Source organism: Podarcis raffonei, chromosome 17 (assembly GCF_027172205.1).
Source record: "Podarcis raffonei isolate rPodRaf1 chromosome 17, rPodRaf1.pri, whole genome shotgun sequence".
Lineage (NCBI taxonomy): Eukaryota > Metazoa > Chordata > Lepidosauria > Squamata > Lacertidae > Podarcis > Podarcis raffonei.
Window position 1 is genome coordinate 14,450,493 of NC_070618.1, and position 21,353 is coordinate 14,471,845.

A 21,353-nucleotide genomic window follows, 5' to 3' on the forward strand; every position below is an offset into this window, starting at 1 on the left:
GCTGTGCAAGCTGCAGTTAAGCCTTATGTGGCTGTTGCAGTTAAAGGTCTGGTAAACCCTGAACTAGAAACCTAGTCTAAAAGGGTGACTCCTAGGGATGATCACGCAGAACTAGGGCTGAGCAAATCTGTTGTTTTCAGTTTCTCTCCATTTCTCATTTTACCAGGTGTAAGTTCTCCACATCCCCACATCAGTTCCATAAATCATCAGTGTTTTAGTGCAAATTCCCCCTAATATTCAGATATGCAACTTTGCCTAATGTTCCCATGTTTGCAAAGCATTTTTGCATAACATATGTTTATGATATATGCATTTTTATTTTGTTTAGTGAGAGGGGTGGCTCTGCTTGTCATTAGCTCTAGTGCCACCTGCTGCTGGCCTCCCTCCCTCCTGCCCTACCAGTTCTAGGGGAGACCAGCCATTGCTGGCTGCTGCCTGGGCTTTCCTTTGAGATCAGAATCTCACAAGTCTGAGGGGTGACAATGCTGGGTCTAGAGTGGCAGAGATTGATAGGGACACCTTGCAGCAGCTGACAAGAAGGCATTCATTCGGCAGCAGACTGGAAATATTTGATCTGCAGCGTGCTGGCTAATTAACTTTCCTCTGAAAAGGTTTCCGCTTGCGAAATCTGAATAGCTGCAAGCGGCAGATGGAGGGGTGGAAGACATTGGTGGACCATTAGCCACTGCCAATGAGGAATGAATGGGGAAATGATGGCCATCATTTGACTGCTAGAATCATATCGCAAGATTTAAAGTGTCCAGCAATTCAAAGCCGAACAGCCTTTTATTTTCAGCTATGGAATCTTTACTGCTGATTCATCGCCAGCTTTCTGCTATATTCCCAGTGTTTCTTTCACAAATTGGGAAAGGAAATGGGGAAGACATAACCAAAAGTAGAAAATATGCTGCCAGGGCATTTTTGTCAAGATTTCTGTATTTCCCTAATGGCAGTCTAAGTTGCACTCCAGTTTTTTTGTGCTCTTAGACATGCGAACGATGTATTGGATACACGCTCTGCGCTGATGAAGTTTTATAAAAGACTCTTATGGGGAACTAAACCCCATACGTTTATCTCAGATTGCTCAGGTAGCGTTTTAAAATCTCAGTGCAAAGGACAGAGAACTATTATCAAATGCAGTACTTGCTTCCCAAAGATGACCAAAGAACACTTTAGCTACATTGCTGATAATATTTAAGGAACCACATTTTTGCACTAAATATTATTGTTTTAAAATATTTAAGTTTTTAATATTTAATGCTGTACTGTTTTTAACATTTGATTGGGAGCCGCCCAGAGTGGCTGGGGAAACTCAGCCAGATGGGCGGGGTATAAATAATAAATTATTATTATTATTATTATTAAAGAGGAAAATGTGTTTGTGAAGAAAAAGAAAAGAAAAAAAGAATATGCTTCAGCATGAGCCATATGGTTATTGTTGTCATTACAGTGGTCCCTCGCAAGACGAAATTAATTCGTTCTGCGAGTTTTTTCGTCTTGCGAATTTTTCGTCTTGCGAAGCACGGTCAAGTCACAACTGCACCTCTTCAAGCGGTTTTAAGAAAAAGGAAACAAACTTGCAAGACGTTTTCGTCTTGCGAAGCAAGCCCATAGGGAAATTCGTCTTGCGAAGCAACTCAAAAAAACGAAAAACTCTTTTGTCTTGCGAGTTTTTCGTCTTCCAAGGCATTCGTCTTGCGAGGTACCACTGTATCGTTATTATTTTACTACTACTACATTTCTATACCACTTTCCCCCCCAAAAAAAGTTTAGTACATGGTTCTCGCCACCTTCATTTTATCCTCATAACAACCCCAGAGAATAACTTAAGGCTGAAAATCCTAACCCTGCTTACCTGGGAGTAAGCCCCATTGGATCAGGGCATTTTATAATGGAATTCAAAAAGACTGAGTTCCTCAAGCATCTCTAACCACATTAATTCTAAAAGGCCTAAAGACTGTGTAATCCTAACCATGACTATCCAGAAGTAAATCCTGTTGAATTCAACGAGGATTACTTCCAGGTAAGTGGGGTTAGGACTGCTGCAGCCTTGCTTTTCAAACTTGGGAATCTGAAGTAGCTGAAGGACTAAACATGTCATGTCAAAAAGCCTAGGAATCCTGGCCACATGACAACACTAACAGAGGGGTGAGCTCTTGGATCATTTGAGTTTCAGCATCTCCGCCTGCAGCTAAAGAAAAAAGCTAAGAAGGAGAGAGAGACATGATTAGTATTGTCAACCTACCAACAAAAAACAAAAAGGGAAAAAATGGCCCTGTATATTATTATTTTTTGGACCTCTGGGTAAAATCCAGATTTTTACCTCTGTTCATTGTCACTGTACGGAGATCCATGGAGGAAAACTCTTCTTCTGAAAATAAACAGGTTCATTAAGTGTGTCGGCACAGCACAGAGCATAGCACTATTGCATTTCCACGGTGCTCTCTTGTGAACTCCTATTAAAAATCTTGCTGCGGCAGTGACTGTTTGGAGCCAAAGCTGTCATTTACCCAATCATCTCCAGGGCCACTTTTTCTAATCAGTATGAATTATTCACTTTGTGTCGGGTACTTACATGCTGGCTAAAGCAATTAGTGCTGTGTTTGCATCCGATTACACCCAGAAGATTCTCCTTAGTGAGTGCAATCTCTCTCACAATATTTATTATGTCCTCACTCAGCTGTACTTTTTTTTTTAAACAGGGTGTTAGTTTTGACTGTGGTGATACTAGGTTCTTTCAAAGGAACCAAGAGCAAAATATTTTCTTTTGTACTGTAATACTTTGAAATAAAGCACATTGATCAGCCATCACAGAAGAGGAGGCATATTCACATACAGCACAGAACACAGATTCACACTGTACATAGGGTTTGTGTAAGAGAGTGCACATTTGTTGATTTGCATAACCATTATGTTCAAGGTATACAGACAATACATTCCTTGAGCATAACATGTGTACAGCTCATCCATTTGTGCACACAAGAACACAGCTTGTACACTAATTGAGTGTAATGTGTGAACATCCCTGGTCCCTGGGGCAGGAGTGGTGTTTGTGTGTTGTTTGGTGATGGTACCTAATGTGAGAGAGTAGGCCTGGATTCAACAACCACCCAGTGGACCATTTGGAGGGTAAGGGTTGCATGATATTAATGTACTATATACACAAATCATATGACAATTAAACACATGATAAAAATATCATGCCAGTATTAAGTTATCTACAATTTAGTATATGTACTTCTGAGTCGACTGTTTTTAAGTAGGTACCACTAAGATTGTGTGGGAGTATAGATATTTTCTAGCACTGATAGTATAAAAAGTAAGAACTTCTGAATAATCAATCATCACATTATTTAATTTAGGTCACAGCTCCATCTCATTCCATGAAGGATATAAATTACATTAAAAATTCCTTCTCCTCAGATTGCTAGTTTGGGGGAGGGTGTTACAAATTGTGTTCCTAGATTCCAACCATTTATCTTTTCCCTAAATCTTCCTTTCTCTCTAATCATAGTAGTTGGTTTTGTAATATCTAGCTCACCTGTTCTACCCTGTTTCCTCTTTATTTCCAACTACAGTCGTAGCTTGGAAGTCGAACGGAATTGGTTCCAGAAGTCCGTTCGACTTCCAAAACATTCGAAAACCAAAGTGTGGCTTCTAATTGGCTGCAGGAAGCTCCTGCAGCCAATCAGAAGCCACGGAAGCCCCGTCAGATGTTCAGCTTCCAAAAATAATTCACAAACAACAACAGTCACTTCCAGGTTTGCGGCATTCAGGAGCCAAAATGTTTGGGAACTTAGCTGTTTGACTTCCAAAGTATAACTGCATTTGCATATAAAGTTATAGCCATTGTTTTGACAGAGAGATAAGATAAACTTTATTCGCATTAGCCAATGGCCATAGCAACATAAAACAAGCAATATATACAAATAAAATATATACAAATAAAAAAGACAGCAGTGGGCAATCAAATGACCAAAGTTACAGTGTTCAATACTTGAGTCATTATCCTATCATTTAATTAATTTGGGGGAGAGGTGTGTGTAATGGGATACCATACCTGAATTTTATTTCTCATAATCCAACAGCTTTTTGCTTTGCTACATTTCCATCACAGATGAATGAAATCCTTTCCACTGTGCCAACACCTAGCATTTCCAGTTTTTCCAACTTGATAAGATAGCCAAGCAGTCCAGGTACCACTGATAGATCATCTTGATACAATTTTTTTAACTGGTGGCTGTTGAGATGGTAGAACCTTTGTTAAATTTAATTGAATTATTTTGTTTTTTAAAAAATAGTATGTTAGCAGGCCAAAAGAAATCCCTTAAGAAATAAATAGTCCTATGCTTTGGATCAGCACTGGAAGTCTTTTTATGAGACCTCCAATGATTATAGCTCTGAATTTCTCCCTTACTGTCAGAGGTGGTATGTAAATAATAAATGTTGATGATATGAAAAGTAGCAGAGAAACTTATACCCAGGAAGCTAAATAACTGTTCCAAGTGATGTATAGCTTCTTTGTAAAGACTATACAATGTCCAGAGTCTTTATATTCAAAAGAACTTTATTGTAATAAACTTATAACGGAAAAGAATATATTTACAATCTCTTGCTTTTTTAAAATGGGTACATTCTCACTTGACAGCGGCGCCGGCGGCAAACTGCTGCATACACCGCACGCACGGTGTCGCATGCATGCACTGTGTGTAGTGACGCCGCACATGTGCTGTACATAGCGGTTTGCCACCGTTGCCGCTGGAACACCCTATGGATGGCAGTGGAATCCCTCCACCGCTGGCAGGAGCCACTTACCCCCCCCTCCCAGCCTCCCAGCCTCCCTCCCTCCCCAGCTCGCTGTAAGCGGTTCCTGCTTTGCCGCTTTACAGCGAGCCAGGGAGGGGCGGACAGGAGCCATGGCGTAGGAAAGGGAGCGGACCACCCTAGGTGTCATCACTGAGGGGGTGACATTCTGCACCTGCCTGCAACTTCCAAGCCTACCCGAGCTGTCAATGTTGGGGGGGGTGACCAAAAAAATTCTGCATTGTGTAGCACCTGGGCTTGCTACGCCTCTGATGCCTGTTTCAGATGGAGGCAAGAAGGAAGCTATTTTTGGCATGATGACCCAGGTGTCAAAGAATGGGCCGAATTCTGAAAAGCCACAATAGTGTTGGTCCTTTACTTGTATGGCATTGATCTCCAGTAGCCTTTCCATTGGATCTTTGTATTCTGGAGGCTTTTCTCTCTTTCCTTTTTTGCAGTGGGAGCCAATGCCTTACCCGAGTCTTCCATTTCCATAGATGCTTTATAAGAAGATCTAATGCTTAATGCAGTGTCCTTAACATTCCGAAGCATAAATAGCATCTTGCTGACAGTTATGGCTGACATAATCATTTTTAGCACTCCAAGTACTTCACGTCAACAAAGTTACTATAACCTCCATGTGAGGAAGAACAAATTTCCAGAGGGCAATAGGGACACCAGAGAGAGAGAGAGAGAGAGAGAGAGAGAGAGAGATGTGCAGGAGGCGAGGGGTCATTTTCCTGTGAAGTTACTGGCATGAAATCTGCCTTCTGTTCATTTATTTAAAATATATCTAGCCGACTCTCTGTCGCCAAAGCAATCCCAGAGTGGGGATATTCCTGACATTTGAGAGTCAGGAGCAAAAGTGTCCAGTGTTGAAGACTGACACCATGGCTAGAGACAATGGCTTGGTTCAGACATAATGCCACCCGGTTGCTGATCCATGCTTTCTGGTTTATCAAGCTATGTGCCCGCACATTCCTTCCTCACCTGTCCCCTTTTGCGTGTTCAGACCCAGAGACCTCCCCCCTAAATAAATACACATTTGACTCCAATTTTAGTTTTGGTTTTTGGCAGAATTTAGGCCACAACTTTATTGACTACAGAAAGTGAGTGGTTGCATAGGCTCTGGTTCAACTAGTTCCCTGCACCCTTGCAGGCAGCGCTGACCCAGGGCTCCAGCACAGGTCAGCCAAGGGTGACCACCTGGGTAGGCAAAAAGCTGGGAACAGACTATGTTCACCCCCAGATGCTCCCCTGGACTCAGGCATGGGCACAACCCCCTCTCGTTGGGTTGACCAAACCAGCTGAGTCCCTGGATTCCTTTAACGGAATACCTTTCACATAGGGATGGCGAGACCATTGTCCCATCCCTATCACCTGAACCAGTGCCTATCCGCAACCTTACAAGTTGTGACGATTTGCTATGCAGCAGGCGAAACCCAAATGGCAACAGCCAATCAGCCAAGTGGGGAAAATTCCTGCCGTGCCCCTGTCCCAACGACAGACGACACACGACGGCATAACAAGGTCAATCGCAAAATGCCCTAACTATAGGGAGAGGTAGGGGGGTGTTCCAATGCACGAGCCAAAAGAGGAAGCTCTGGGTCATATGCATGGGTATATATAGGTTGCTAGATCTGTTTGGACTGTGCCCCATTGGCCAGATTAAACCCAACATCGAGGGACCTACCAATTGGGTGTTGTGGCCATCCAATCTTACCCACCCAAAACACAGAAGGTTGGTCTCCAGGTCTCACCGCAACACGTGCCCTCTTTGAGGGAAGGCATGATCTCTTCTCATGCACACAGCTCCAGCATTCCCATCCTGCAGGGATGGAGACTTTGATCTTTCAGCTTTCAGCAGTGGCCTGTGCAACAATAAAATAAAATAGGGATGAGGGGTTTTTTCTCATGACAGAGAAGGGTGTGTATGCTTTGTTCCATTCATGTGGTGGTGGTGGTGGTGGTACTTGCCCTTCTTCCGACAGGAAATGCTCTGTGGGGGGGTGGTAAAAATGGGGGGTTGAGTAGGATCAGTTGTGGGGTGTGGGGTTGGTGAGAAATGTCCCTATTTTCATCCGAGGAATGTTGGTGGATACTTCAGTGGCTCCAGCCACCTCTTTTTCTAGAAAAGAAAGCACGGCTTACCATTCATAAAAATGGAATTCAGGTGGTGCAGCTAAACATGCAAAACAGTTGTGGGGCTTGTTTTGTTTTCAGACCATGATTTACTCCTGAGAAGTTGGGCCATTCCAGTTTTAAGCTAGCCTGTTCAGAAGACGGATGCACTTTTCTCCTAGCGAAACGTGAAGCTATTTATAACTTACAACCCAAAAGCAGGTGTTACAAAGAGGAGGGGGGTGAAATAACCATTTCAAATCAGGCTTTCTTTGAGAAGTGGGAGTACACCTGGTCCTGCGGCAGAAGAGCAACATCAGCAAGAAATAAAATATGGTCTCAGTTTCAGATGCTGGCTTCCCACAGGAAGTCCTCCCATTAATTAAACAGTTCAACACCACCTCCTGATCTCTTCTAGTAACTGGGAAATGGAGACTTTTATGTTGTGTGCCTGCTTTGTTGTCAAACCTGCTATTTCTCAAAGACCTTTTCACAGAGCCTCTGCAGACAGGTGTTTTTTGTAGGTATATTCTGCAGCATGTGATTGACACAATAAAAGCTCATTTATGCTGGACCGTCCACACGTCGTCCCACTTTTTTAGTTATTCTGCAATGCCCCAGTGTTACTGCATTATTGCTACCGCAGCCCCATCTGCACAAAACACACACACATTTGGTAACTGTGCTGAGTTGTTAAGAGATCCCCTATTCCCCTCACAGAACTACATTTCTCAGAGTAATTTAACAGTCTGCCTCTTTTCCCAGGGAACTCTGGGAATTGTAGCTCTGTGAGGGGAACAGGGGTCTTTAACAAATCTCAGCATCCTTAACAAAATGCAGTGTTCTGGATTCTTTGAAGGAAGCTATGCAGGGCCATTGTCTTTGTCCATAGAGTTTTCTTGGCAGGGATACTCCTGCTCCAGGTGGATCACATTTGGTCAAAACCCTCCACTATGACCTGTCCATCTTGGGTGCCCTGCACGGCATAGTTCATATCTTCTCTGAGTTATTCAAGCCCCTTCGCCCCGGCAAGGCAGTGATCCATGAAAAAAGCAGAGACATCACCACATCACCTTGCCAACAAAGGTCTGTATAGGTAAAGCTATGGTTTTCCCAGTAGTGATGTATGGAAGTGAGAGCTGGACCATAAAAAAGGCTGATCACCAAAGAATTGATTCTTTTGAGTTATGGTGCTGGAGGAGACTCTTGAGAGTCCCATGGACTGCAAGAAGATCAAACCTATCCATTCTTAAGGAAATCAGCCCTGAGTGCTCACTGGAAGGACAGATCCTGAAGCTGAGACTCCAATACTTTGGCCACCTCATGAGAAAAGAAGACTCCCTGGAAAAGACCCTGATGTTGGGAAAGATGGAGGGCACATGGAGAAGGGGATGACAGAGGACAAGATGGTTGGATAGTGTTCTCGAAGCTACCAGCATGAGTTTGACCAAACTGCGGGAGGCAATGGAAGACAGGAGTGCCTGGCGTGCTCTGGTCCATGGGGTCACGAAGAGTCAGACACGACTAAACGACTAAACGACTAAACAACAACATGCAGGGCCATCTTAAGCATATCCGGCACTGAGGTGCAAAGATCCCTCTGGCGCCCCACCCCCCATTTCCCAAAGTTGTGGACCTTTTTCCAAGCCTCTGTGGGGATCGCTCTTCTCCTGCCGGGGCTTGGGAAGGAAGCTGCATGCCCACCAGCCATATGGTTGATGGGGCGCAGCTGGCAGGTGTGCAGGATGGAAAGGGGAGGCCGCCGGCAAAGCCACACAGCTCTCCCACTTGCTGGGACACCCCTGAGAGGCTGGCGCCCTGGCGCACTGCGCCAGTAAACCCAATGGGAAAGACGGTTCTGAAGCTATGTCTGTCTAAGGTGGCATGATAGTGCTTTAAATGTATGGTGCAGATGGGGTGACAAAAGCAGGGCAAAAAAGTAATCTGGAAGATTTCTGGTATAAAAAGTCACAGGGTTTCAAAGGGAAGTTATGGGACATACCTTGATTGGAAATGAAGCAGCATGTCTACCCTGAAACTTTTGCAGATGTCAACAGTATTTGAAAGCAGAATCACATATAGCTGCCCCCAAGCCATCATGAGTACAAATCATTGTGAATGCATTAAAAAACAAAACAAATCTGGAGGAGTCCACAGAGAAAGAATTGTGTCTTTGGTTTGTCTCATCCAACCTTTTGCAGGAACAAAGGCCCGTCATTTATTCATTCATAAATTTATAGCCCGCCCTTTAGATAATGTGTCCCCAAGGCTGCCTATGATGGAAACAATAAAATGCAACATCAAAACAACTTATTCAACTAAATTGGTAAGAGTGACAAAAACTGGAGAAAATGCTAAAAAATAATAATTTCCAGGATTGTAATGGCAAAATTCTATGCATTATTTAAACACACACACACACAAATATATTACAGGTGTGCCCTCCCCCCCCCACTTATGTGAGGGTTACATTACAGGCCTCCACATGTATAAGTGAAAATTGCACCCTCTTAACACCTTCTTTAGGAACGCAGGTGGAGCTGTGGTCTAAACCACAGAGCCTCTTGGGCTTGCCGATCGGAAGGTTGGCAGTTCGAATCCCTGTGACTTGGGCTCCCATTGCTCGGTCCCAGCTCCTACCAACCTAGCAGTTCGAAAGCACGTCAAAGTGCAAGTAGATAAATAGGTATCGCTCCGGCGGGAAGGTAAATGGTGTTTCTGTGTGCTGCTCTGGTTCGCCAGAAGCAGCTTAGTCATGCTGCCCACATGACCCGGAAAAACTGTCTGTGGAAGCGGACAAATGCTGGCTCTCTCAGCCTGTAAAGCGAGATGAGCACCGCAACCCCAGAGTCATCCGTTACTGGACCTAATGGTCAGGGGTCCCTTTACCTTTAACACCTTCTTTAAACACCCTCTCTGCCATTCTCTCTCCAGTTCAGACCAAAAATACTGTATCCACAAGTAAATAATTAAGTTAATGTGGAAAAGGCCATATTTAGTGTGGAAAAGGTTGATCAAGGAAGGACTATAGCTCAGTGGTGGAGCATGTGTTATGCACACAGAAAGTTCCTTGTTCAACCCCTGGCATCTGCAGGTGGGGATGGAAGAGAATACTCTCTGAAATCTTTGAGAACTACTGCAAGTTATTGCAGACATTGAGCTAGATAGACCAATGATCTGACTCAGTGTGGCAGCTTCCTCTTTCCCTAAGTAATGCTTTCTTGAAATTCCTTGACTAGTTTTAAAAGGGCCCAACTCTGTTCTCAGTGACTGGTGTGTGTGTGTGTGTGCGCGCGCGCGCGTGCGCGCTCCATTTTCAAAGTCACCTTCAATGAGGTCATAAAAACGCTTCACTCTTATTAAAAGTATCAGGGGCTTTTTTAAATGCATGCTTTCATATACATTTTAAAAACAGCATTAGAAGTGGCCCAGGAGCAGGATCTTTTACAAGCCTGGGGCGCGAAATCAAGCTGATTTATACGCTCTGCAGGCCAACTTAATTTCACCACTGAATATTTTACAGCCAGGAAGACTGACGGAAGAAATCCCCGTGTCTGAATGGTTGAAAGCTCACCAGATGCTCCTTAAGCAAATGCTGGATGAGAGGTTTAGGCTTCAGACACCATCATGAGGAAGGGGGCTCCTTTAATGTCAGCTGAAAATAATCCATAAAGTATGTACGCTCTGCTTTCTCATCCGCTGCCAGCGTGCATAGCTTACTTTATTGGATAGTGGCACCCCACCCCCCTTGTCAACAGTGGCTGCAGCTAGTCTGAAATGTTTGCAGGCTGGACTATCCAGGCAAATGGGCCAATGCCCCATCAAGCTCAGTCTGTCTCGGGCTCCAGTTACTGTTAGACTGCTGGCCTTCTGCCCCACCAGTCACTGGCGGAGGAAGGGGGGGCGAGAGGAGCGGCCCACCCCAGGTGCCACAGGAATGCACAGTGAGAGGGGTGTCGCTATGCTGCACTATTCATTCTTTTCCCCCTTCCGTGCCTTCCTTCTCCGTCAGTGGGAGAGTGTGTGCATGTGCCGCCTGTTAGAATTCCTGCTCCATGATTACAGTCATGCGATTGTTGTCTTTCACATGACGGTATATGTTTTGACTCCACAGAGTGGGATGTGACAGAGACAAGATGTTTGTGTTACTGTGTTCCGTGAAGTGGGACTATTGTCCTTTGTTTTTTTCCTCTTTGCTTTCTAATGCTAGAGAGGGAGAAGGAGCCATGTTGAGGTGCTCCGTGTGTGATTATATGTAAATAAAGTAGATTAGCCAAAATGCTGAGTTGCTGAGGTCTGTCATGCGAACTGCGCAGACTCTGCGGATCCCTAAGTGTGCTGGTGTCTGTTGGCATCAGTCGCTGTGATGTTCGGGCAGAAGAAAGCTTTCGAAGCTCCCGAACAAATGACCAGGAGGGAGAGAACATGCCAGTTGGGCATGTGTCTCTGCCAGGGTCCTACTTGAGTGTAGGCTGAGCTCCTGACACCACCACCCCCTTAACCCACTCAGACTCGGGCATCACCCTTACAACCCCCGCTGGGTGGCAGAGGCAGAGGCAGGCAACGGGGAGAGCGAGCCACCCCACTGGTGCATGGCATTTAGTGCCTTCACTATGTGCTCCGAGTGGTCTTTTGTCCCAGCCCACATAAAGCACTGGTCGTCCAGCTTTTCCTCCCACCAGCAATCCTTAATCATAAGACTATTCTCACAATTACATGAAGGAACCAGGAACGCTCCAGAGAATAAGAATTTCAGGTTCTAAAACAGTGATGAATCTGTTGTCATTCTGCAGAGATTTCCTTGACAGTGGGGCTGCTTAGATACCAAACAGAGTATGTCAAAGGGCCTCAAGGTGTGGGAGACCTGGCAAGGTGTGTTCTGGCAATTAGAAGAGGGATACAGAGCTGGGTGGTGCTCTTTTTGCAAAGTGGATATAGAGTGCCATCTATTGGTCCAGAGAATGAGAATGCTAAAGCTTTTTATGCACCCAGCATTAGACACAGGTAGAACTGCATTGTTACGACCACAGAACACAATTGCGTTTCTTGCAGGAAAAGTAAACTGAGCGCTGTCTGTGTTGTATGCTGTTGACTTGAGCTGACACACATCCTACCCTGTAGGCACCAGTCAAGTCCCAGCAAGCCCCAGACAGATTATGAGGGCCATGGAGGCTTGGCAGTATCTGGTTTCATGATTGGGCAGCTCTATGACAGTAGCAAGCTGTCAATTCCACATGTCAATTCTACCAGTAAGTCAGGGTAGTCATACCAGTTCATTGGTCTTGGCTCGCTTGGAAAAGGTATATGAAATCTTTTCTTTTGCTGTTGTTGAAAGATTGTTGTTACATGCCTTCCCAGTGTCCTGATTTCCCAGGGACAGTCCGGGAATTACGAAAGCCATCCCGGCTTCTGATCTGATCCTGGAATGTCCGTTTCCCCTGCCAGTCCAGCCACTTCCCAGCTCAGGGAGGAAGATGAGTCAGTGCTTGTCCCGAGCAACAGTGGCTGCAGCTTTGGTGGCTGCGAAGAAGCATCCTATTGTCTCTCCATGGCCTCTCCGTAGCTGCTGCCGCCAGCCTCCTCCTTTGGGCAGCTCATAGCAGCTGCTGGAGAGCAGGTGAGGAGGAAGAGAGGCTGCGGCTGGCGATGCCCAGCCCTGTGTGATGTGCCAGCCCTGAGGGGCAAGCAGACAACAGGGCTGCCCTGTTGGGAAGAAGAAGGGGTGTGGAGAGCAAGGAGTCTTGATCTTTTGGGGGGGGAAATGCTTTGTGCATCTGCATCTAATCTTACCCCTTTCTAAAATTGATTTATTGGTGAGTGCTTTTCTTTTTGTAAACCTACTGAAGAATAAAACAAAATAAAAGCAGGGGGTCTCAGGACAGTGGAGGGCTGTGTTGCATCTTCTGATTTATATTTTCTGGTGTACAGCAGTATCTCGGGTTAAGAACTTAATTTGTTCTGGACGTCCATTCTTAACCTGAAATTGTTCTTAACCTGAGGTACCACTTTAGCTAATGGTGCCTCCTGCTGCCGCTGCGCCGCCGCCACGCAATTTCTGTTCTCTTCCCGAAGCAAAGTTCTTAACCTGAGGTACTATTTCTGGGTTAGCGGAGTCTGTAACCTGAAGCGTCTGTAACCCGAGGTACCACTGTATATTGTTTTGTTTTGTTTCATTGTATCTTTACTGATAGAGCTTATGTTATATGCACTAAGTACAACACAGTACCTTTCTCATATTTTAGGTCTTGTTCAGTGTTATGCTGTGGCTCCAAGAATAAGAGACTTTCCTGAGCAGACATATGGTGAATAGTCAAAAGGTTGTGCTGCATGTCAGTGTCCAGATATGCCTCAGTTTTGTCAAGGACTGGCAGCTTGTGCAGGCACTACTGGGCTGGGGGCATGGGAGAGGAATCCTCAGACCATTTTATAACTTGCCCACCTTCGTTGTTCAATGCTTACAGGGGAAAATCAGTAGTATTCAACTTGAAAATGGTACAAACAGGTTGCTATTAATCTCATTTTACAGATGAAGATGTTAGGGATATTGAATTTCCATTGGACTCCTAGCAACTGATCAGCATCACTTGAGTGGCTCTATCCAAATGATAATTTTTCATGCATATTTTTGTAATGGTTGCAGTTCTCTCCTGTGTGTGTTCTTTTTTAAAAAAAATTATTAGTTTTACATATAATCACAATATGTAACATTGTATCCTCTTATTAAATCTCTTGGCTCAATGGAGCCTAAACGACTTCCCTCCCTCCCACTGCTGGCTTACAAAATTAAAATTTTATATTATTGCATTTCACTTCTTTTCCTATTCTTGTTATATCATTACTTAAGATATTAAATTAATCAACCTGAATCGGTAACTAATTCATCTTACAAATCTTCAGATAACCCTGCTAATGATGTTAATTGCTTACAGTTGTCTTTCAAGTATAATATAAATTTGTTCCAGTCTTTTTGGAATGCTTGATTTTGCTGGTTCCGGATTCTTCCCGTCAGTTTCGCCAGTTCTGCAAAGTCCATCATTTTCATCTGCCACTCTTCTTTTGTTGGTACTTCATGCTGTTTCCACTTTCGGACTAATAAGATTCTTGCTGCAGTTGTTGCATATAAGAACAATTTTTTATCTTGTCCTGTGTGTGTTCTTATCCACCCAGAACTCCACCCTTTGCTCTGGGCCAGCTACCAAGTGGAATGTAGTAAGCCTGACTATCTACACCATCCTGCCAAATGTTGAGAAACACTCTACTGTTCTCCTTCCTCCTCTGTCAGAATCTGAAGATTTTCCCTGCAGACGGCAAAGTCCAAGCACTTAAAGCAAGATTGTGTGTGATATGGATATGGCTGGGACCCAGTGTAAACAATTCTTAATGGGTAAAGGGGCCCCTGATCATTAGGTCCAGTCACAGATGTCTCTGGGGTTGCAGCGCTCATCTCGCTTTATTGGCCGAGGGAGCCAGCATACAGCTTCCGGGTCATGCGGCCAGCATGACTAAGCCGCTTCTGGCGAACCAGAGCAGCGCACGGAAACGCTGTTTACCTTCCTGCCGGAGTGGTACCTATTTATCTACTTGCACTTTGATGTGCTTTCGAACTGCTAAGTTGGCACGAGCAGGGACCGAACAACAGGAGCTCACCCCGTCGTGGGGATTCGAACCGCCGACCTTCTGATCGGCAAACCCTAGGCTCTGTGGTTAATTGTAACCATAGTTTGTTGCCTTTGGCCTAGTTAAAATCCTAAGCATACCACGGACCCATGATTATGTTTGGACACAGGTGAGACCTGCCTGGCTGCTTATTTATTGACCATGATATTGATAGATTGCAATATTTGATAATTCACACTTTTAGTCTGATGTGTCTTCCAGTATCCAAGTAGAAAGATGCTTTAATTATGGTTTGCTCGGTACTGCTGTACAGTTTAGCCATTGTATTAAATCCTGTTTTGTGGCTGCTGACCAGCCATTAATTGTGCTTTAGGTATTCAGATACTAGGTTTAATGGTGGTTGGTAAGGAAAACAAGCTATAGTTAGGCATCATGTTTGCTGAGGATCTGTATTCTGTAGTGTGGCTTCAGAAACACAGGCAGTAGAAAACAGGCTGCAGTATAAATAATTTGAAAGCCCCTTTGTATAGTATTCCCATTTAGCTTCAACATCATGCCATGCTTCGATGGAGCCACCACTGTTCATTGATCTAATTTTCATAACTTAAAATAGCCTGTACTAGATTCCAATTTTTCTGCTCCCTTTAAATGCCCTTTAATGGAGAACACTTGCAAGTTTCTGGAGCCACAGTATTTATCCTCATTTGTAACCAGAAACGTGAATAAATAATAGATCATTCTCTCCTAAAATGGCTGACTTTTCATAATTTTGCTTTTTTTTGGTTTTTGTTTAGAGCCTCTCTGACCTTGTACAAAAGCTTGAAATATTCATATGCGCTAAGTTGGGGTGCTGGTGTGCAGCCTTTCAAAATGCTCAGCAACCCTGCGAGCTGTGGTCCACAATCTGGTCCAAAGACAAAATTCAGAGAACCTTTAAATTAATCAAAAGAGAGGGTGATTAACATTTTGCTGCTTTTTTAAAATCAATAGTTGGAGGTTTGCATATTTGTGATGCTTGTCTAAATTAGCTTCCATTTCTGAAGCTCCCTTCATGAACATTTCAGAAGTTGATAAATACACAGAGAAACATAGTTCCATATTCAGCTTCCTATAGGCGCTTATATGGAGCAGCTCCAAGAATAGGCAGGTGGGAATGGATCTCGCTGAACCATTCTTCCCCTCCTTGCTGCTGTTCATCCATACATTTGTCTGCATTGGGCCATGATTCCTTAGGCAAAGAGTTTCATTGCTGCTTTCTTATTTTAGAGATACGGTAGTGCATGTCTGTTGGCAGATGTTGCGTGGCAAGGTCCCAAACCACCACCACCCCACGAGGTTGAACAAGACACTTGACAACAGTATTTTAGTTTAATGGGCTAAAAAAAGGCCACAACTTTATTGGTTACAGATTGTGAGCGGTATTGGCTTAGGCATTGGACCTATCCGACTATATCTGACTCCTGCCCATCTGCACAGAGTCCAGGAAGGGTTAACCACCAGTAGGAGCTCCCCCGGGGCCACCGATAGGGGTCGTGACTTAGGCACTAGCCTCCCCAGGCTTCGGACAGGGCCACACCCCCAGAATCCTTTAACGGAATACCCTTCAATGTGCAGGGGAGGTGATGGCGCTACCTTCCCTCCTCTCTTGTCCAGCAATATTCCAATTCCTAACCACCAAGCCAGAGCACCTGGAAGCATGATAGGGGTGAGATTCCCGCTGCGTCCTGCTTAAATCAAGCAGGCCACACCCCTAGAGCAATTGGCTTGGTTGCCTGGGCAGTGACACAGCCTGGAATCCCCCCCCCCCAATCACATAGGGCTGACCACACCCCTGCGTCCGTGAAGGTATCTGAGCCATGCCACATGAATATTGAACACTATGAAGGGTACAGAGGGAGGGACAGTGGGAAATTCTGTCTAAATAAGGCAGAAAATTTCACACATCCTGGAGAGAAATCTTTTTCCCAAAGAGAGAGGTAATATGTCGGTGGTTTTGATCAAATGGTTTGGGCAATTTCAACATGGCTCCTTCTGAATTAAATAGTGGGTCGGAAAAGAATTTGCTGTTGTTCAATTATTTGCCCACCCTCTAGCATGAGGTCCCGGAGGAGATTACAGCAGCTTAAAGGTATAAAAATAATTAAGTTTTACAAGTGAAGATAGCTCATGCTGCATCACGTGGAGACAATATACAGTGGTACCTTGAGTTAAGTACTTCATTCGTTCCGGAGGTCCGTTCTTAACCTGAAACTGTTCTTAACCTGAAGCACCACTTTAGCTAATGGGGCCTCCTGCTGCAGCCGCGCCGCCGGAGCCCGATTTCTGTTCTTATCCTGAAGCAAAGTTCTTAACCTGAAGCACTATTTCTGGGTTAGCGGAGTGTGTAACCTGAAGCATATGTAGCCTGAAGCATATGTAACCCAAGGTACCAGTGTAATTGCACAAGGAGGTCACTGATCAAGGCACAGCTACAAGCCTTTGCTTGTTAAATTAAATAACAGCTCTTACTACAGTGGTGTAGAGAAACCTGAAGCCATCAAAAAAAGGAACAAATAAGTTCTAGAAGTACTCCCATCTAAGAAACGAAATAGCACTATACATCATGCAGGCTTAACATGATCAGTAAATCAGAGTAATGAGTTTGATCCAACGCCTATTAATATAAGTGGAAGAACTCCAGAGACTTGTGGGCCAAAACTGCAGTTGCAGCAGGCTTACGTTTCCTGAGCCAGATCCCCAAGCACATAAACGGAATATTGGAACTGTGCTCCAATATGCATTTTGTGACTAAGAGAACTAAATGGGATCATCTTCATATGATTCAGCTAATGCCAGGGGGGGACAAAACAAAAAGAAACCCCCAATGAGCTCAGAGTAATGTACAATGGCCATTTCTCTCTCGCACCATAGCCCTGTAACGGAGCTTCAGCCAAGAGACTGGCCCAACATCATGTAGACAGCTTCATGACAAAGTGGGATTTAAACCCAGGTCTCCTCAGTCCTAGGCCACATTCACACCATACTTTTTAAGCACTGAGATACCACTTTGAACAAACATATACAGTGGTACCTCAGGTTACAGACGCTTCAGGTTACAGATGCTTCAGGTTACAGACTCCGCTAACCCAGAAGTAGTACCTCAGGTTAAGAACTTTGCTTCAGGATGAGAACAGAAATCACGTGGCGGCAGCGGGAGGCCCCATTAGCTAAAGTGGTGCTTCAGGTTAAGAACAGTTTCAGGTTAAGAACGGACCTCCAGAACAAATTAAGTTCTTAACCCAAGGTACCACTGTACACTCACCTATCCTAGTTGCAGCTTGCTGTTCCTTCCTCTTGTGGTTCTCACTTCCTGCCTGCAATGGTCCCTTATCTTAAGAAAAAGAAGAAGAAGAAGAGTTTGGATTTGATATCCCGCTTTATCACTACCCGAAGGAGTCTCAAAGCGGCTAACATTCTCCTTTCCCTTCCTCCCCCACAACAAACACTCTGTGAGGTGAGTGGGGCTGAGAGACTTCAAAGAAGTGTGACTGGCCCAAGGTCACCCAGCAGCTGCATGTGGAGGAGCGTAGACTCGAACCCGGTTCACCAGATTACGAGACTACCGCTCTTAACCACTACACCACACTGGCTCCCAAGTAAGATGGCATACAGCCTTTCTAGATCTCTATATAGGACCCAGGCTCAGCATCACAGCACAGTGAGGCAAATTTAGAGATCGTCTGATGCATCTGGGCCATGTCCCCAGTGCTGAAGTTATAAATTTCATGTGCATAACAAAGCTGTGTTTAAGTGTATTATAAGCGTTGATTTGTGTGTGTGTGTTTTGGGTATAGGGACAGAGCTAGTAACTTTCCACTGGGTGTGGTAAGGTGACTTGTGACTAAATCTTGTGAATGCATCAAAAGTTTTAGGTCTGTCACTCAACAGGAGAACTAAGACATGAGGACCTGCCTGTGTGTATATATGTAAATGAGGGTGCTTACAACACAGAGACACAGCGGAAGGAGAGAGGTGCCGTTCGTGATTTTAGCAGAGAATCTACATTTTAGTAAAGATGTTTAAAGTCTCAGCCTTGGATCAGTGAGAGCAAAATTTGTAAGCTGAAGCCCATTGCTAATATGTAATGGGTTGTTTGCACGTTTGTTGTTTTGTAACAGTTTTGCTGCTATATTCTAGATTACTAAAGGCACTTCCGAACTGCGGTTTATTGTGGACCTGGCACTGTTGATGCGTGTGAAATTTTTGCAGGAACCACGTGATATTGTGTTCTTCAAAGTGTTATCCCATATTTCTCCTCCTGCCACCTCCCCCATTTCAATCTGCATTTACTTTTTCTGCATTTTTATTTACGTGCTGGGTTTTCTATGGTAAATCCAGATTAAACTGTAAAAATAATATGGGACGAGGTTTTGAAGACGATGATAGTGGATGCTGCACAAAACTTCCATGCCTGAGCAGCATCAATGATAAACTCTGGTGTGGAAGCATAGAGAGAAAAGATTACTGAACTATTTATGAAATAGTACCATTGGAGAGTATGCCATGCCCTCTTCAGTGGCTGCTGGTTTTGTGCAATTCCAAGCCATCAGCACATTTTATTCATTCTACAGTCCAAGTAAATTATTGCTATTACAAGATGCATATTGATTGTGTTGCTCTTATCCATTTAATTAGCTGGTCTGTGAAAGAGGTTTTGGATACTTAAAGGAGGAGTAGGGGAGGGGGAAGACTGAATATCCTGAACTGGAGCTTTTCTTATCACACTTTTGGGAATTACATCATTGGCTCATTACAAATCTGCTCTTGCTACTGCATATTCATCTCGCTGTGGATTAACATGCTGCAAACATTTCCCATGTTAATAAGCTTTCTTATGTGATTTCCACACTGCAAATCCGTATACCTGTCTCTGGTGTTTTGAAAATGTAAAGGCCACAAGCACTGGGCAAAACAAAATGTATGGGGTATGTCTTGCTTTTACTCACTTTGACTTGTAAAACCTTGTAGCCTAGGCTGCACCTCTTAGTATTTGGAGCTTAGTGTGTGGCTGGTCTTGCACTCAAATGGGAGGTTACATTCAGTAGCCTTTTGATGCTTCCAAGCTGCATGATTCTAGTGATCAACATGTTATACAAAATGGCACAGGGACGTGGGTGGCACTGTGGTCTAAACCACTGAGCCTCTTGGGCTTGGCAATCAGAAGGTCGGCAGTTGGAATCCCCATGACAGGGTGAGCTCCTGTTGCTCTGCTCCAGCTCCTGCCAACCTAGCAGTTCGAAAACATGAAGTACAAGTAGATAAATAGGTACCACTGTGGCGGGAAAGTAAATGGTGTTTCCATGCGCTCTGGTTTCCATCACGGTGTCCTGTTGCACCAGAAGCTGTTTAGTCATGCTGGCCACATGACATGGAAAGCTGTCTGTGGACAAACACTGGCTCCCTCGGCCTGAAAGCGAGATGAGCGCCACAACCCCATAGTCACCTTTGACTAGACTCAACCATCCAGGGGTCCTTTACTTTTACCTTTTACAAAATGGCATATATATAATGATGCTTACTTACCTTACCTTGACCAAAATTATTTGGATGCCTCCACACGATATAAAGCCTTGAATTTGGTGCACCCTAATTGTGTGCTTTTTTAAAAAAATAAATCTGAAAATAGGACATTTCTGCATCTCTCCCTCAAAATGAGAAATATAAAGAGTACCCCAAAATAGTTAAGCTAGATAGAAAAGTTGAATTTGATTGGCTCATAACCTGTTAGACTTCCTGAAAAGCTAGGAAAGGCTGGACATGGAATGTTTTAATGAAGAGTCAAAACATGGGAAGATAGGTTTGCCTCATTTTGGAAGCTAGGACTCCAAAGCAAAGCAAGCATATGTAGGATGGATTTTCATTCTGTGGGAGTTTTCTTAGGGGATGAGCTATTTCAAATAGCAGCCAGGAACAAGATACTTGATTGCAGATGTAAATTGAACATATGCTACAAGGTCAATAAAAATTGAAACACCAAGGTGAATTAGATACTTTTAAAGGATTCTATGATTTATGGCTTTATTCAAGCAACAGAGTTTTGCATACATTTGCTTCCCCACCCCACAAAAGATCCCCTTCCAAGTATAATACATTTGTGGTCATGGCTTTCCCTAACCAATATTTTTCTTATTTTACAGAATCCCCTTCACCTGCAGCTGAGCTTAGAACGCTCATTAAGTTTTGACGCTGATGTCACTTTCTCCATCTTGGCCTTGAACAACTGGTATAACTTTAGCTTGATGGTGTGCCAGGAAGAGTGGAACATCACAGATTTTCTCTTCCTCACACAGCAGAGCTCCAAGTTTCATTTGGGATCCATTATAAATATCACAGGGAACCTCACGTCAACCAGCAACCTCTTGACTTACTTGCAAGTTCATCTGGAGAACATTAAGGACACAACGTCAACGGTGGTGATGTTTGGCTGCGACATGGAAAGCACAAGGAGGATTTTTGAAATTACCACCCAATTTGGGGTGATGCCTCCTGATCTCCACTGGATTCTTGGAGATTCGCACAACGTGGAAGAGCTGAGGACAGAAGGCTTGCCGTTGGGTCTCATAGCTCATGGGAAAACAACACAGTCTTTTTTTGAAGACTACATACAGGATGCAATGGAGCTTGTAGCTAGAGCTGTTGCTTCCGCTACAATGATCCAACCAGAACTGGCGCTTATTCCAAGTACAATCAATTGCTTGAACACTGAGAGAAAAAATCTCACTTCGGGCCAGTATTTATCAAAGTAAGATTATCTCTCAATTAATTTCCTTGCA

At 44.1% G+C, this 21,353-nt stretch overlaps 2 protein-coding genes across 2 annotated transcripts in view; both read left to right on the forward strand.

Moving 5' to 3' along the window:
• ALDOB (aldolase, fructose-bisphosphate B) overlaps positions 1-21,353 on the forward strand; it is a 166,936-nt gene that overhangs the window by 27,317 nt on the left and 118,266 nt on the right. The window lies entirely within an intron of this gene.
• Positions 1-21,353, forward strand: part of GRIN3A (glutamate ionotropic receptor NMDA type subunit 3A) — a 94,809-nt gene that overhangs the window by 24,430 nt on the left and 49,026 nt on the right. Inside the window, exon 2 of the mRNA XM_053371626.1 lies at positions 20,718-21,322. Coding sequence (XP_053227601.1) covers positions 20,718-21,322 — 605 coding nt within the window. The remainder of the gene's footprint in view (positions 1-20,717; positions 21,323-21,353) is intronic.